The sequence below is a fragment of the Astatotilapia calliptera genome, chromosome 9 (assembly GCF_900246225.1).
Source record: "Astatotilapia calliptera chromosome 9, fAstCal1.2, whole genome shotgun sequence".
Taxonomy (NCBI): Eukaryota; Metazoa; Chordata; class Actinopteri; order Cichliformes; family Cichlidae; genus Astatotilapia; species Astatotilapia calliptera.
Window position 1 is genome coordinate 11912449 of NC_039310.1, and position 14188 is coordinate 11926636.

The 14188-nt window shown below is 40.4% G+C and overlaps 2 protein-coding genes and 1 long non-coding RNA gene across 3 annotated transcripts in view; 1 reads left to right on the plus strand and 2 right to left on the minus strand.

The window, feature by feature from the left end:
* Window positions 1-14188, minus strand: part of LOC113028881 (zinc finger protein 271-like) — an 84424-nt gene that overhangs the window by 46002 nt on the left and 24234 nt on the right. The window lies entirely within an intron of this gene.
* LOC113028884 (uncharacterized) lies at window positions 93-1480 on the plus strand. The gene is made up of 4 exons (XR_003273291.1): window positions 93-352; window positions 443-526; window positions 670-917; window positions 1234-1480. It is a non-coding gene; the product is annotated as an uncharacterized LOC113028884 (long non-coding RNA).
* On the minus strand, window positions 10627-11982 carry LOC113028882 (uncharacterized). Its single transcript, XM_026179317.1, has 2 exons — window positions 11538-11982; window positions 10627-11420 (listed from the first exon to the last, which is right to left on the minus strand). Exons 1-2 carry the CDS (start codon window positions 11734-11736, stop codon window positions 10711-10713), a joined length of 909 nt encoding a protein of 302 aa, XP_026035102.1. The 5' UTR covers window positions 11737-11982; the 3' UTR covers window positions 10627-10710.

Consider the following 14188-nt stretch of genomic DNA (forward strand, 5'->3'; position numbering starts at 1 on the left):
GAGTTCAGGCAGCGGCCCTGAAGGGAGTCTTTCCTTGGAAGAACTCGCTACATGGGCGGAGACTGTTCTAAAAATGGAGATGAGCAAAAAAACCGCTGATACCTCTGAGGCTGTTTCCAGTTCAGTCTCAGAGCAGAAACAAGATTTTGCTGTCCCAAGAAGCCAGGATGGCAACATCACTGCCACTCTGCACCCTCCCAGCACTGCTCCAGAGAAACCTAAAGGAAAGGCCCGGGTGGTGTTCACGGAGAGGCAGTTGAATATTCTTGTCCATCACTTTAATTTGAAACGTTACTATGAGCCAAGGGAGATGAAACAGTTGGCAGAGATGACAGGTCTGACCTACAGACAGGTGAGTGTTTTTCAATTCAATAGATTATAAGAAATTGAATTTTGGGTCCATTGTACTGATTAAATGTTTTCTGTTTTCTTCCATGTTTAGGTAAAAACTTGGTTTCAAAACAGACGGAGTAAGTTTAGGAGGAGGTCACATCCTCAGCATGTGAATCAGGGCGTCCCACTTCATGTAAGTATCTCCTATTATTGAAAAGCCCTGTTTGTGATTCTGTCATTATCTGGGGAATTGATTGTATTTAATGAAATGTAATGTCAATAATTTAAAAGAAGTATTCTGGTTTTACTGACAGTGAATCTGTGGTTCAATTTCAGGGAGAGGGACAGCCCCCACTCAGGGAGTTGTATACCCAGCACCTGGAGGTAAACTCAATCACAAATGGTGCATATTATCATCATGCTGTGGACCATTTTGCAGCTGGACCTCAATGGACCTTCCCCACCTCGCCCCGGATGTTTGGCTGGTCAATGCCACCAGGCAACGTCAATAAAGGAGGCTGGAAGTATGACTAAACACTAAAGTTCATCTAAAGAATCTGGACCTGGATCAAAGATTTTCCCAGGTATACCTCAAATAACATCCCTAGCTTTGAATACGTCATCTTAAAAAAACCCGAGATGATACGTTGAAAAGTTTCTGCCTCTGTGATTATCTTCCTAAGACTCTAACTGTTGGGTTTGCTTTTAATTATTCACAAGTCTGATGTTTGGAGTAAAGCCTCCAAAAAGCATTTTGTCACCTTTTCTACTGTCTGCCCTATGAAACTGAAGTCTTGAAATGAAATGTGCAATATTATTAAATCTTCCCCTTACTGAACACCTGAAGTCAGCTCAATTAAAGTGTAGGATGCTGCTGATGGGCATGTATGTTTGTACCAGGGCTGTGTTGGGATCTGTCAAGGAATGTTACGATGGGGCATGGTGGCTGGAGGTTGCCAGGTTCTTGCTCACAATCCCACCGATGATCATGACTGGGAAGCGTACCAGCAACCAGGCGCCTTGCAGCAGGAGCACGGTGGTGTCCAGCAGAGCCTGAGTGGAGCTGTCAGAACAAAGGAGCTGCAGGAATGAAAAATCAAGTCAATAAATGAGCAGCACTGAGTCTAATAATCCATGTAATGTTGTCTTTGAGAGTTTCTGAAAAGCATTATGCCATGAGGTGTTTTTCAATCTCCTGAATGTGAGCAAAGAAATTCAAAGTGAATACAGATTAATGAATAAATCATTAACTGAATGAACGTGGATTGATATTGTACATTCAGCTATTAGATGATGATAATACACCAGAGGTGCCCAACCCAATCTAACACTGTATATCTGAAACTATGACAGGCACGAAGTCATTCATGCCTGTCATATATCATCCACCTGGTCCTTACACAGTTTCTCTCTGATTTCTCAGACTTTTTATCTGATTTAGTTCTCAGCTCAGATAAAATAATTATTGTGGGTGATTTTAACATCCATGTAGATGCTAAGAATGACAGCCTCAATATGGCATTTAATCTGTTATTAGGCTCAATTGGCTTCTCTCAAAATGTAAAATAACCCACCCACCACTTTAATCGCACTCTAGATCAGTGGTTCTTAACCTTGTTGGAGGTACCGAACCCCACCAGTTTCATATGTGCAGTCACTGAACCCCTCTTTAGTGAAAAATAAAATATGATTTTTTTTTTTTTTTTTCCAAATTCAAGACACAGATATGTTTTTTTTTTTACTGGTGCACAAAATGAGCCGTGCATGTCAAGGCGGAGGCTCTGCCGAACCCCTGAGACTGACTCACCGAAACCCTAGGGTTTGATCGAACCCAGGTTAAGAACCACTGCTCTCGATCTTGTTTTAACATATGGCATAGAAACTGAACATTTAACAGTGTTTCCTGAAAACCCTCTCCTGTCTGATCATTTCATGATAGCATTTACATTTACAATAATTGATTACACAGATACTCTGGATACTGTAGCTCCTGTGAAAACTAAGGTCTCAAATCAGAAGTACCTGACTCCGTGGTGTAATTATCAAACACATAGCCTAAAGCAGGTAACTCGTAAGCTGGAGAGGAAATGGCGTGTCACAAATTTAGAGGATCATCATTTAGCCGGGCGATCGTGGCTCAAGAGTTGGGCGTTCGCCTTGTAATCGGAAGGTTGCCGGTTCGAGCCCCGGCTTGGACAGTCTTGGTCGTTGTGTCCTTGGGCAAGACACTTCACCCGTTGCCTACTGGTGGTGGTCAGAGGGCCCGGTGGCGCCAGTGTCCGGCAGCCTCACCTCTGTCAGTGCGCCCCAGGGTGGCTGTGGCTACAATGTAGCTTGCCATCACCAGTGTGTGAATGTGTGTGTGAATGGGTGGATGACTGGATATGTAAAGTGCTTTGGGGTCCTTAGGGACTAGTAAAGCGCTATATAAATACAGGCCATTTACCATTTAGCCTGGAGACATAGTTTGCTGCTTTATAAGAAAGCCCTCTGCAAAGCCAGAACATCTTACTATTCATCACTGATTGAAGAAAATAAGAACAACCCCAGGTTTCTCTTCAGCACTGTAGCCAGGCTGACAAAAAGTCAGAGCTCTTTTGAGCCAACCATCCCTTTAACGTTAACTAGTAATGACTTTATGAACTTCTTCACAAATAAAATTTTTATCATTAGAGAAAAAATTACCAATAATCATCCCACAGATGTAATATTATCTACAGCTACTCTTAGTACCATTGATGTTAAGTTAGACTCTTTTTCTCCAATTGATCTTTCTGAGTTAACTTCAATAATTACTTTCTCCAAACCATCAACGTGTCTTTTAGACCCCATTCCTACAAAACTGCTCAAAGAAGTCCTGCCATTAATTAATTCTTCAATCTTAAATATGATCAACCTATCTCTAATGATCGGCTATGTACCACAGGCCTTCAAGCTGGCTGTAGTTAAACTTTAACTCAAAAAGCCAATCTCTAGACCCAGCAGTCTTAGCTAATTATAGACCAATCTCCAACCTTCCTTTCATATCAAAAATCCTTGAAAGAGTAGTTGTCAAACAGCTAACAGATCATCTGCAGAGGAATGGTTTATTTGAAGAGTTTCAGTCAGGTTTCAGAGCTCATCACAGCACAGAAACAGCTTTAGTGAAGGTTACAAATGATCTTCTTATGGCCTCTGACAGTGGACTCATCTCTGTGCTTGTCCTGCTAGACTTAGTGCAGCGTTCGATACTGTTGACCATAATCAAATCAATCAATCAATCAAAATGTATTTATATAGCACATTTTTAAAGCCCGAAGTACACCAAAGTGCTTTCCAGTAAAATCATGATACAGATAAAAATCACAATATAAAATATAAATTACAGATATAAATAAAATATAAAATAATTACATAATCTAAATGCAAAGCCAGATGTAAATTATCCTAATTCGCCTTGAATGCCAGGTTAAACAAATACGTTTTTAAACGTGATTTAAAAGACTGAATGGAATCTGATGCGCGAATATGAAGAGGAAGAGTATTCCATAACCTGGGTGCAGCAATGGCAAAGGCACGGTCTCCTCTGGTCTTCAGCCGAGACCTAGGTTGCACTAAGAGCAGTTGGCCCGATGATCTTAGTGCTCTCTGAGGGCTATACAGACAGAGGAGATCAGCTAGGTAGTCAGGTGCCATATTGTTTTGAATTTTATAAGTAAACAATAACAATTTAAAATCAATTCAGTATTTAATAGGAAGCCAGTGTAAATTTGCCAGAACAGGGGTGATAGAATCGTACTTTCTAGTGCCGGTCAAGAGACGTGCTGCGGCATTTTGGACCAGCTGCAAACGCTGAAGAAGAGAAGATTGTAGGCCCAAGTAGAGAGAATTACAATAATCCAGTCTTGGAGTGATGAAAGCATGAATGAGTTTCTCCAGATCTTTGTGTGGTATGTAAGGTTTAGCCTTAGAAATTAGGCGTAGTTGGTGAAAGCTGGTTTTTACCACAGTAGAGACCTGTTTATCTAGTTTGAAGGAACTATCCATGAAAACTCCACGATTCCTAGCAGCATCAGTGAGGTGGTTAGCAACAGGCCCGAATGTGCCAGTCAGTTGTCCCAGAGGCATATTTCTATCAAAAACAATAATTTCTGTCTTCTTTTCATTTAAAGTAAGAAAGTTACGTGATAACCAGTCTTTGACATCGCTCAGACAATCAAACAGAGGATGTAGTGAAGATGAAACATCCCCAGTCAGGTGGAGGTAGATTTATATCCTATTAGAGCGATTAGAACATGCTGTAGGTATTACAGGTACTGCGCTGCAGTGGTTTGTATCATATCTATCTAATAGACTCCAATTTGTGCATGTAAATGGAGAGTCCTCTTCGCACACTGAGGTTAATTATGGAGTTCCACAGGGTTCAGTGCTAGGACCAATTCTGTTTACATTATACATGCTTCCCTTAGGCAGCATCATTAGAAGACATAGCATACATTTTCACTGCTATGCAGATGACACCCAGCTCAATCTGTCCATGAAGCCAGATAACACACACCAAACTGCAGGAATGTCTTAAAGACATAAAGATGGCCGCTAACTTTCTGCTTCTTAATTCAGATAAAACTGAGGTTATTGTACTCGGCCCTGAAAAGCCTAGAAATATGGTATCTAATCAGATTCTTACTCTGGATGGCATTACCTTGGCCTCCAGTTATACTGTGAGGAACCTTGGAGTCATTTTTGACCAGGACATGTCCTTCAACGCACATATTAAACAAATATGTAAGACTGCTTTCTTCCATTTGTGTAACATCTCTAAAGTTAGAAATATCCTGTCTCTTAGTGACGCTGAAAAACTAGCTCATGCATTTATTACTTCCAGGCTGGACTACTGTAATTCATTATTATCAGGATGTCCAAAAAACTCGCTGAAAAGCCTTCAGCTAATCCAAAATGCTGCAGCAAGAGTCCTGACAGGGACTAGAAAGAGAGAGCATATTTCTCCTGTTTTGGCTTCCCTTCATTGGCTTCCTGTTAAATCCAGAATTGAATTCAAAATCCTGCTCCTCACATACAAGGTCTTAAATAATCAGGCCCCATCTTATCTTAATGACCTTGTAGTACCATATCACCCTATTAGAGCACTTCGCTCTCGCTCTGCAGGCCTACTTGTTGTTCCTAGAGTATTTAAAAGTAGAATGGGAGGGAGAGCCTTCAGTTTTCAGGCCCCTCTTCTGTGGAACCAGCTTCCAGTTTGGATTCAGGAGACAGACACTATCTCTACTTTCAAGATTAGGCTTAAAACTTTCCTTTTTGCTAAAGCATATAGTTAGGGCTGGACCAGGTGACCCTGAATCCTCCCTTAGTTATGCTGCAATAGACGTAGGCTGCCGGGGGATTCCCATGATGCATTCAGTTTTTCCTTTCCAGTCACCTTTCTCACTCAGTATGTGTTAATAGACCTCTCTGCATTGAATCATATCTGTTATTAACCTCTGTCTCTCCTCCACAGCATGTCTTTATCCTGTCTTCCTTCTCTCACCCCAACCGGTCGCAGCAGATGGCCCCACCCCTCCCTGAGCCTGGTTCTGCCGGAGGTTTCTTCCTGTTAAAAGGGAGTTTTTCCTTCCCACTGTCGCCAAAGTGCTTGCTCATAGGGGGTCATATGATTGTTGGGTTTTTCTCTGTACCTATGAAGCGCCTTGAGGCGACTTTTGTTGTGATTTGGCGCTATATAAATAAAATTGAATTGAACTGAATTGAATTGCTCAAATACTTTAGATGAGTTTATCATCTAAATGTTACAAACAAACTTGGTGTGTTCGATTACAGTGCCGTCATTCTCTCAAGAAATTACAGCCAGAATTCCTCCTGATGATGTCACATTTTCAAGAAATGTTAAACAGAACATGCACTGTAAAAAAAAAAAAAAAAAAAAAAAAAAAAAAAAAAAACTGTCAAATTTACGGTAAAATACCGGCAGCTGTGGTTGCCAGGAATATACGGTGAAAAAAATGTGGAATCTGTAAAAGACAATACGGTATACTGGTTTTGTAACCCTAAATTTTAAGGTAGACAACGTATTATTTTACCAAAAATCATGATAGAAAAAAACAAATATATTTGTCAATTATACAGCAATTTAATGTAAAAAAAAATGCAACTTTCCATAGCTTTTTACGGATATTTGCAGTAAAAAAAAAAAAGTTATAATGTAATATTATTTACAGTAATTTGTTGTTAATTTAACAGTAATAGGATAGACCCTATTATTGTAAATAACTGTACAAATAACAGAAATATGTTAAACCTTATTAAAACCTTTGACAGTAAAAGACACAGTGAAATTGTATAACAAATTACAGCATTTTATTTTGACCAGATACATTTTACGGTAAATTCCTGGCAATCACAGCTGCCGGTATTTTACCGCTAAAAATACAGTACAATATGAGGAACATAAATGGTTTACCGTACATTTTACATTTGCAACCGCTAAATATAGAAAAATCTAAAGATGCTCATATACAACCAAGGTAGTGAATATTACTGATAAACAATGAGAAAATTTGACATACCATTTGAAAACAGACTAAACATATCATTTTCTCTATTCCTACAAAACAGCATAGATCCTGAGAATACAGCATGTGTCCATATATATGGCTGGTAATCCATGGAGGAATGAATAAACATGAAACAAAATATTACCTGCCCCTGACCTATCAACAGTAATGAGTCACTGGGTCCTGCCTTGGTGAAGGAAAGGACTCAGTGGAGTTTCTAATGCGCATGGTGTTGAAGATACAAGCTCTGCAGGAGTACTTCAATGTCCATCAGGAGTTCACTTTGGACTGGCAGGATCCCCTCTGCAGCAAAAAAAATGGACAAAGTTTGATCAGTGCTTGAGCACAATGCACAGAAATGAACAAAACGTGCTGCCAAAAACAGATCTAATGATAAATGATTTCTTAAGTGTAAAATATACAGTTCTTAAAGGATAGTTATTGTCAAAATGCAACTTGGGCTGTTTTTTTGGTTTTTTCTACTGTAAACGAGACAAACATATATCTAAAAGCATAATTACGACAAACGAGCCGTTTTTGAGATTGACCGTGATTTTGTTTTGTGGTCAATAGCCAGTGAATGGGAATACTAGGGGGCCGGGGCATAAATTTGAGCGCATCAAAATCGATACAGTAAAAAAAACAGCCCAGGTTCCATTTTGGCAATAGTTATCCTTTAAATCTACTTATGTAAAAGTGATACATGGACAACGCAGCCCTAATCACAATCATAATTTGTTGGAAAACGTATTTAAGTTTCCTATTGATTTATCATAGAACTTGAACTTAATGGCAGAATGCATGGTGATGAGACCTATCATTCAATCTACATTTTATAGTGTATGAAACTGCTCACCTGGACATGAACCTGAGCTTGGCTGATTAAGATTAGTGTCTCCTGTCCATCTTTCTTTAGCAAAACTTGAATAATACCACTGCTTACCTCTTATTGAAACTTTGGGTGCAGACTTAATTGAAGAGCCTCGTATAAACAGGCAGGGTGTGATGTTTAGGGAAACCAAAGAATACAGCCGCCATCATTTCTGCCAGAAGACTCATGGGGTGCAACGAAGCTTTCATTGTGGACTGGCTAGATACCTTCTGCATTCAGAAAGAAAACAAGAAGGGCATACACCATAAACAATAATAACTGACAAAAATAATGAGACAAGAAATTAAAGTAACAAAATAAGTGCAAATCAAGTTTCCCTGTGTTGCAGTGTAGCTGAATGTTTTTCAACAATTTGATTTACGGTAAAACACATACCAAATATTTTCAGCCAAGGTTTGTTTCAATCTTTAGCATGTTTTTCCTGCCATTGTCTTGAAACTGTTTCATCTGTCCCTCTCATTTGATGCTGTTTACAAAAACAAAACAGCAATATTGTAAAGGGAAAAAGGAAAATGAATTTAATGGAGAAAAAAGATTATGACCTGAAATCTCACCATTTCCTGAGAGTCACAGTGTCAGGGTCCTGGGACTGGGCGACCCAGGATCCCTGAGCAGTCATGTATTATTATTATTATTATTATTATTATTATTATTATTATTATTATTATTATATGTATTTTGGTATTGCTGCTGCTCTCCTCCATGATTGTAGATGTGAGTGTGTGTGTTATGTCTGCGGGGATGCTTGGAGGATGGAGCTCAGCCACCTGCAGGCCTGAGGGGTGTGGCCCTGCGGAAGGACTGGCCACACCCGAAGCCACACACCTGCCGCTGATCAGGGCTCGTCGGGGGAGCTACTTAGGAGAGTCTTGGAGCTGTGTGTGTGCGTGTGCGCGCGCGCGCGCGCGCGCCCCCGCAGTTGTAAGTGTCCTGACGGCTGCGTCTTTTGTTTCCCGCAGGAGGAGCGTGGAAGACACGGGAGCAGCGAGCACCGGGGGGTGCTGACACGGGAGCGGAGAGCACAGAAACACAGACTATTCACGGGGAGACACGACACGGGAGTCTGGGAGAACACGGGGATTTATTGTTACTTTCTACCATCACTGTAAATAAACGCACTGTTTATACACAGAGTACCGCGCCTGGGTCCTCCTTCCCCACTCCTTCCACGGTGTGCCATGCCATACCGTGACACACAGGTCCTTTGAGTATCCTTATGGTTTCTGCTCAAATTCAGTGTCTGAAAAGGGCAGGAACAAAACAAACCTTTTTAATCATAATAAAGACAAAATAAGATTTAGAGACAGACAACAAAGAAATGTGTAAAATATCTTCTTGAATCTGTTTACTTTACTAACCTTGAAAGAGACTCTTGGGTCTTAGCTGTGCCACCACCCTTAAGCCTTAAAACACATGCATCAGAAAACCAATGCAACAAAATTTCAGATGTCCTTCACTGACATTTTTATTGTCTTGAACATATTTTGACCTCCACACACTTGCTGCTAGTCAAATATATTGCTTTAATCAAATAAAGGCAAAACAAGCATCTAAAGCTTCTCCTGGCATTATGAAAAGAAGAAAGCCAAAACTGCTTAAGCTCTACACTTAAAGTCAACTAACAAATGTATATTAACCATTGTCAGGAAAACATGAATTTGACCAAGCACATAAGCTTGTGACATCACTTTTGCAGAAACGTACAGCTACAAAATGCTATAATAACAGTTAAAGTCAAGTAATGTTTGTAACAGACAGTGCTGTTTAAATTTCAATGTTAACAGTTCAGTGCAACACTTAACTTGTTTGCTAATTAGGGCAATACAAAATTCAAATAGTTTAAACTCTGTTGTATAGAATATAGAACATCTCTGAAACATCAAAAGTACAGTTCTCAGTAACAATCACTAGTTAGAGGGATTGTTTAAAGATGTATGGTCAAAACCTCTGAAAAGCATGCCTGTGATAACAGAAATCAGGTAAGAGCACAGTACTCAATATCAGCTGGGATAACTGAAAACATAAACAACACAGTAGTTCCCAGTCAAGGTACAGTTAAGCTGACTGTACCGATGTGTTCAAAATGTCTTTAAACGGTCTCTCGCCACTCGTGATCAGAGAGATCGGTGATGAGGGTGAGTACTCTTGGGTTCACATGCAGTGTCTTTTTCTTAGTTTTTTCAACTTTTGTTCCCTTCTCTGGGTTAATGTTGAAGAAACACCTTGATAAACACAATAATCCATAATAAAACACTATACAATGAAAAAAAAAAAGGGAAAAGTAAAAGAATTACCTCTGAAGAAATTCAAGTGTGGAGCCAAGTTCCAGGGGATAGTGGATGTTCAGGCAGTAGTAGCTACCAAGCATAAGACAGATTGCAGAGATGAAGTCAGTATTTGGTCATTTACAACTTTGTGGTCAATGCTGAGCATGAACAGTCTCGATGCAAAGAAGGAGGATCCTTGGAATGAAATACAAGTGTAAAAAAATTTAACTGTAAAACCCCCTTTACTATTCAAATGTGTCTTAAAATAGTGAAAGTGCAGACATTTAATATAGCGTATCCTTGCATTAGCTTAGGTTCTGTGCACTTCTGTGCACACTGTACTGATTTTCAATTCACCACAAACAATGATACATGGTGTCACAGGCAGGCTTTCCACTTGGACTTCTTTTGCCAGACATGTTTCATCAACATAGTGGAAGAGGGTCTCCTCTTTTTCATCGAAATAGGAGCATTATATCTTTCAGGTCTTCTGAGCAGCCCTTCAGCTGTCCCCTCTGCATTCGAAGCTTTATGACAGCCTCCAAGACACGCTTGCTCTTGTCTGCACAAGTGGCTTTCAGAAAGTCCAAAAGCAGTTTTCCCTTCTTTTCCAGACTGGTGAGGAAAGTCTCTTTCAGCGGTACCCCAGTAAGTTCTTCAAAATGGACTGTCATTCCAATCGCCTGAAACAAAAAAGGCCACTCTTCTTTGAGGGTTTGCTGTTTATTGCTTTGCGCTGAGAGTAGTAGGTGCATTTCATTAGAGTTTTTACTTCTTCATGACTGAAGCTTGTCTGTCCACTGAGAATCTTCATACGTTCCTTCTTCTCCTGCTGGGTTTCCAGTGTCTCACTGACTGGCAAAAACTTCATGTCCCACTTTATGCAGCCATATGTGTCTTGAACAGATGCTCGCTTTTCAGGTGTCACTTCATCGGTGTCATCTGATCCTCCCTGTTTGCGCTTCTGTAACACTGGTGAAGTAGACCTCTTCACATTTTCAATTCGTGCCTGAATCTGTTTTACCAAAGAGTGGTACCCCTGTCCTACCACATCCCCCTCTATGACATCCTGCAGTGACTTGGGATACAACGCAACCAGTTTTTTTGCAATTTCAGTCGAGGCTCTTCTACTTGGAGAGGCACAGGCTTTCATCATCTCCTTCACAATGATGCGGATCATCTCCCTCCGCAATCGAGGCTTTGGTCTTTTCGCTCTCTGAAGACACTGGATCAAGTCTTCTGGAAAATCTTCACTTGGAATTCTAAAGTTATCTACCCAGTCTAGAGAATATATTGGACTGGGTGAGGGGGAGGCAGAAAATGAGGAGCAAGAAGATGGAGACGATATGCTGGCCTGGCTTGAAATTTCCATATTTGGTGCTGTAAAACAATATCACAAACAATAGATTAATTGTACTTTTTGGACCTTGGCCAAAGCATAATAGAAAAAACAGAAAGCCCTTCATGGCTATTGTGCAATGAAATCATAATACTTACTGGTTTGTTTCCAGGCAGCCAGCAGTTTTCTTGCCTGAACTGGTCTCAGGACAGAGTTCAGATCAGTCTCACTGATGAACTGCAAGTCCTCAGATGTCTCCACTCCTAATGATTGTAGTGCCTCCAGTACAATTTCAAGGATTGAGGCAGACAGGTCCGGCAGCACCTTAGTAATGGAACTCCTTATGCTGTCCCCCATTTCCGAGATGTCTGATAAAAGAATGTGAATAAAGGTCAATTTACACCAAGTGGTACCTTTGGTCTTAAAACATGAAGCTGATCTTGCTTGATACTACACTTTTATACAGTGTTACGTAAATACCAAACTAACAGCACCATTATTGTGACAGCACACTGTGTTTCAATGGAACCATTTGGTACCCATACTTCATGTAAGATGTTAATGGATAGAAATCAATTAAGTCAATGATGTTCACACACTGCATCTTTTCTTTTTCCTTTCTTACTGAGTGCAGATGATACTGAGAATGGTATTCTGTAACGTGCACCGACACCAGAAAATAAACACTGTCATTCTTAATCAAAATGAGAACTACTTCTCCAAACTCAACAGAGTCAGAGCCCCCTGTGACAAGGAAGTGTCCTTTCTTGTACTGTGTTCCCTTGTACATCATTTCTACTGTGACCTTTGTATTGGTTTCAGTAAAGTCAAACATTTGAACTGCTTCTTGAATGGCTTTACTGTACAGCACTGAGTAAAATGGAGAACCATCTTTGACCTTCAAGACAGATTGACACAATGACCCTGCTGCAAGCTAGGCTTGAAACATCTGATGTCTTTCAGAGAGTGTATGGCAGAGGTTTTTGAAATTTTTCAGATTTCTGGCACACCTCTTGAAATAACTGTGCTTACTTTCAAAGCGCATTGTCCATAATCTTATCAGTGGGCCAAATTTCAGAATCAGTGCTGGGTAATGGCGTAGAAAATGGTGTTTTGGTCTCAGGTTGCATTCTGGGAACAGAGCTTTTCTTGACTCTAAATATTCTTGAATAAGAATATCAAGATATGCTACCTGAGCCACTGAAATTTTCTGAGCACACACCATGTCTACAATATCTTTCAGCTGCAGAGTTAAGTTCCACACATCATCTGTGGGGTCTGTCACTATGTCACCAACTATGAGAGGCAGCAATTGGAGGAAGTTCCAGTTCTGTATAGCCTGTCCTGAGAGTTTAGCTGCTTGAGGACTGACCTCAGATGGCTTTGTAGAAGCATCAGAGGCATGGTAACTAAACCGTTTGATGCGTCGGTTCAGAGTGGAGTAAGTGAACCATGCTTTTTTCTTTATGAAGTATTTCAGATACAGTGCCACATCATAAGCCAAAACTCCCTCAAAGATATCATGACCTAGACATGGTGGCAAGCCTGGCATACAAACGTTGAAGTATTTCAGTGAATTGAACTCTGACCTGAACTTCACTCCTTCGACGTCTGGTGTATTGTCAATCTGGAGGCGATCAACAGCAGAGTTGTAGTTCTCTTTGGTACGTTCTGGTCCACACAGATTTGGGTCAGCACCCTGAAATTCAGATTTCATTATCAGGCAGTACCTGCAGAACTTTGAAGAACTAAAGTTTTCAGTGAAGCCACCAATACAGTGAGAACCCAGATTATCACCAGCAATGCAAAACAAAGTTCCTTTGACTCTAGTTTCATCTGATGCAACAATCCCACTGTTCTCCAATTCTTTCAAGTCTGCCAGTAATTCAGAGAACACATTAGCATGACCAAACTCTTTAAAATCTTTCTCCCTGCACAGTAAGACAAGAGACATGTGATCTGTGTCTGAGCGTACATGAAGTGGCAAGTTTGCCACTGATGCATATACAGCTAATACCTTGTGTTTTGTCCTTGCAGAGCCTAAAGGGTTAGCGACTTCAAAGGCATCCTGGTAGAGTACTAGCTTGAGACATGATGGGTTTTGACCAAAAAAATCATTTGATTTAAACAGCTTACTATCACTTATGTCACACAGAAAATCAGCAGGAGGCTCAGTAGAGGGCTCTTCTGATTTCTGCCACAGATCAGACTCTAGCAGACATCTCAAAGTCTCTCTTAAAGGCACATAATAGGCAAACCTATCTTTTCTGTTTTCATCTCTCCCTAAAAATATTTTCTTTGGTTCCACATAGTTGAAGGCTTTTTTAAAGGTCTGAGCTCTGGAGTGCACTGTCCTCAATGGCCCGGTATGACATGCAGAAAAAAGATCATAGCTTTTGACAGACTCGCAGACTTTGTTGATGTCCTCCTCTGATAATGATGTGTCATCTTTTAACAGTGATGCAAGTTTACCCAAACTGTATGTCTGTCCCAACTCATGTATGTTCTGCATTTCCTCCACAATGTTCTGTTTGGTTGAAGCAGGCAGTAGAAACTGACCCTGCAATTTTAAGTAGAATAGTGAAATGTTTCTCAGAAAAAGATCACAGAATTCAGGGGGCATTTCCATGTTATCTTCATCTGTAATAGACTGTGCAGCAGGCTTGGAAATCAAGGGTACAAAGTCATCTGATGTGGTTGGAACAGATGATGATTGACATGCAGACTCTCTATATAAATCACCAATGCTGCTGTCTGAAAACTCTGTGTTTACGTGACGTGAGCAGTAAAAGATGATTTAACTATTTAT

Bases quoted from the DNA above. Each gene is read 5' to 3' on its own strand.
- LOC113028882 (XM_026179317.1), bottom strand. From the start codon at position 11,736: ATGGGGGACAGCATAAGGAGTTCCATTACTAAGGTGCTGCCGGACCTG. The intron at 11,421-11,537 runs GTAAGTATTATG...ATTGTTTTACAG, and splicing joins GGCTGCCTGGAAACAAACCA to CACCAAATATGGAAATTTCA.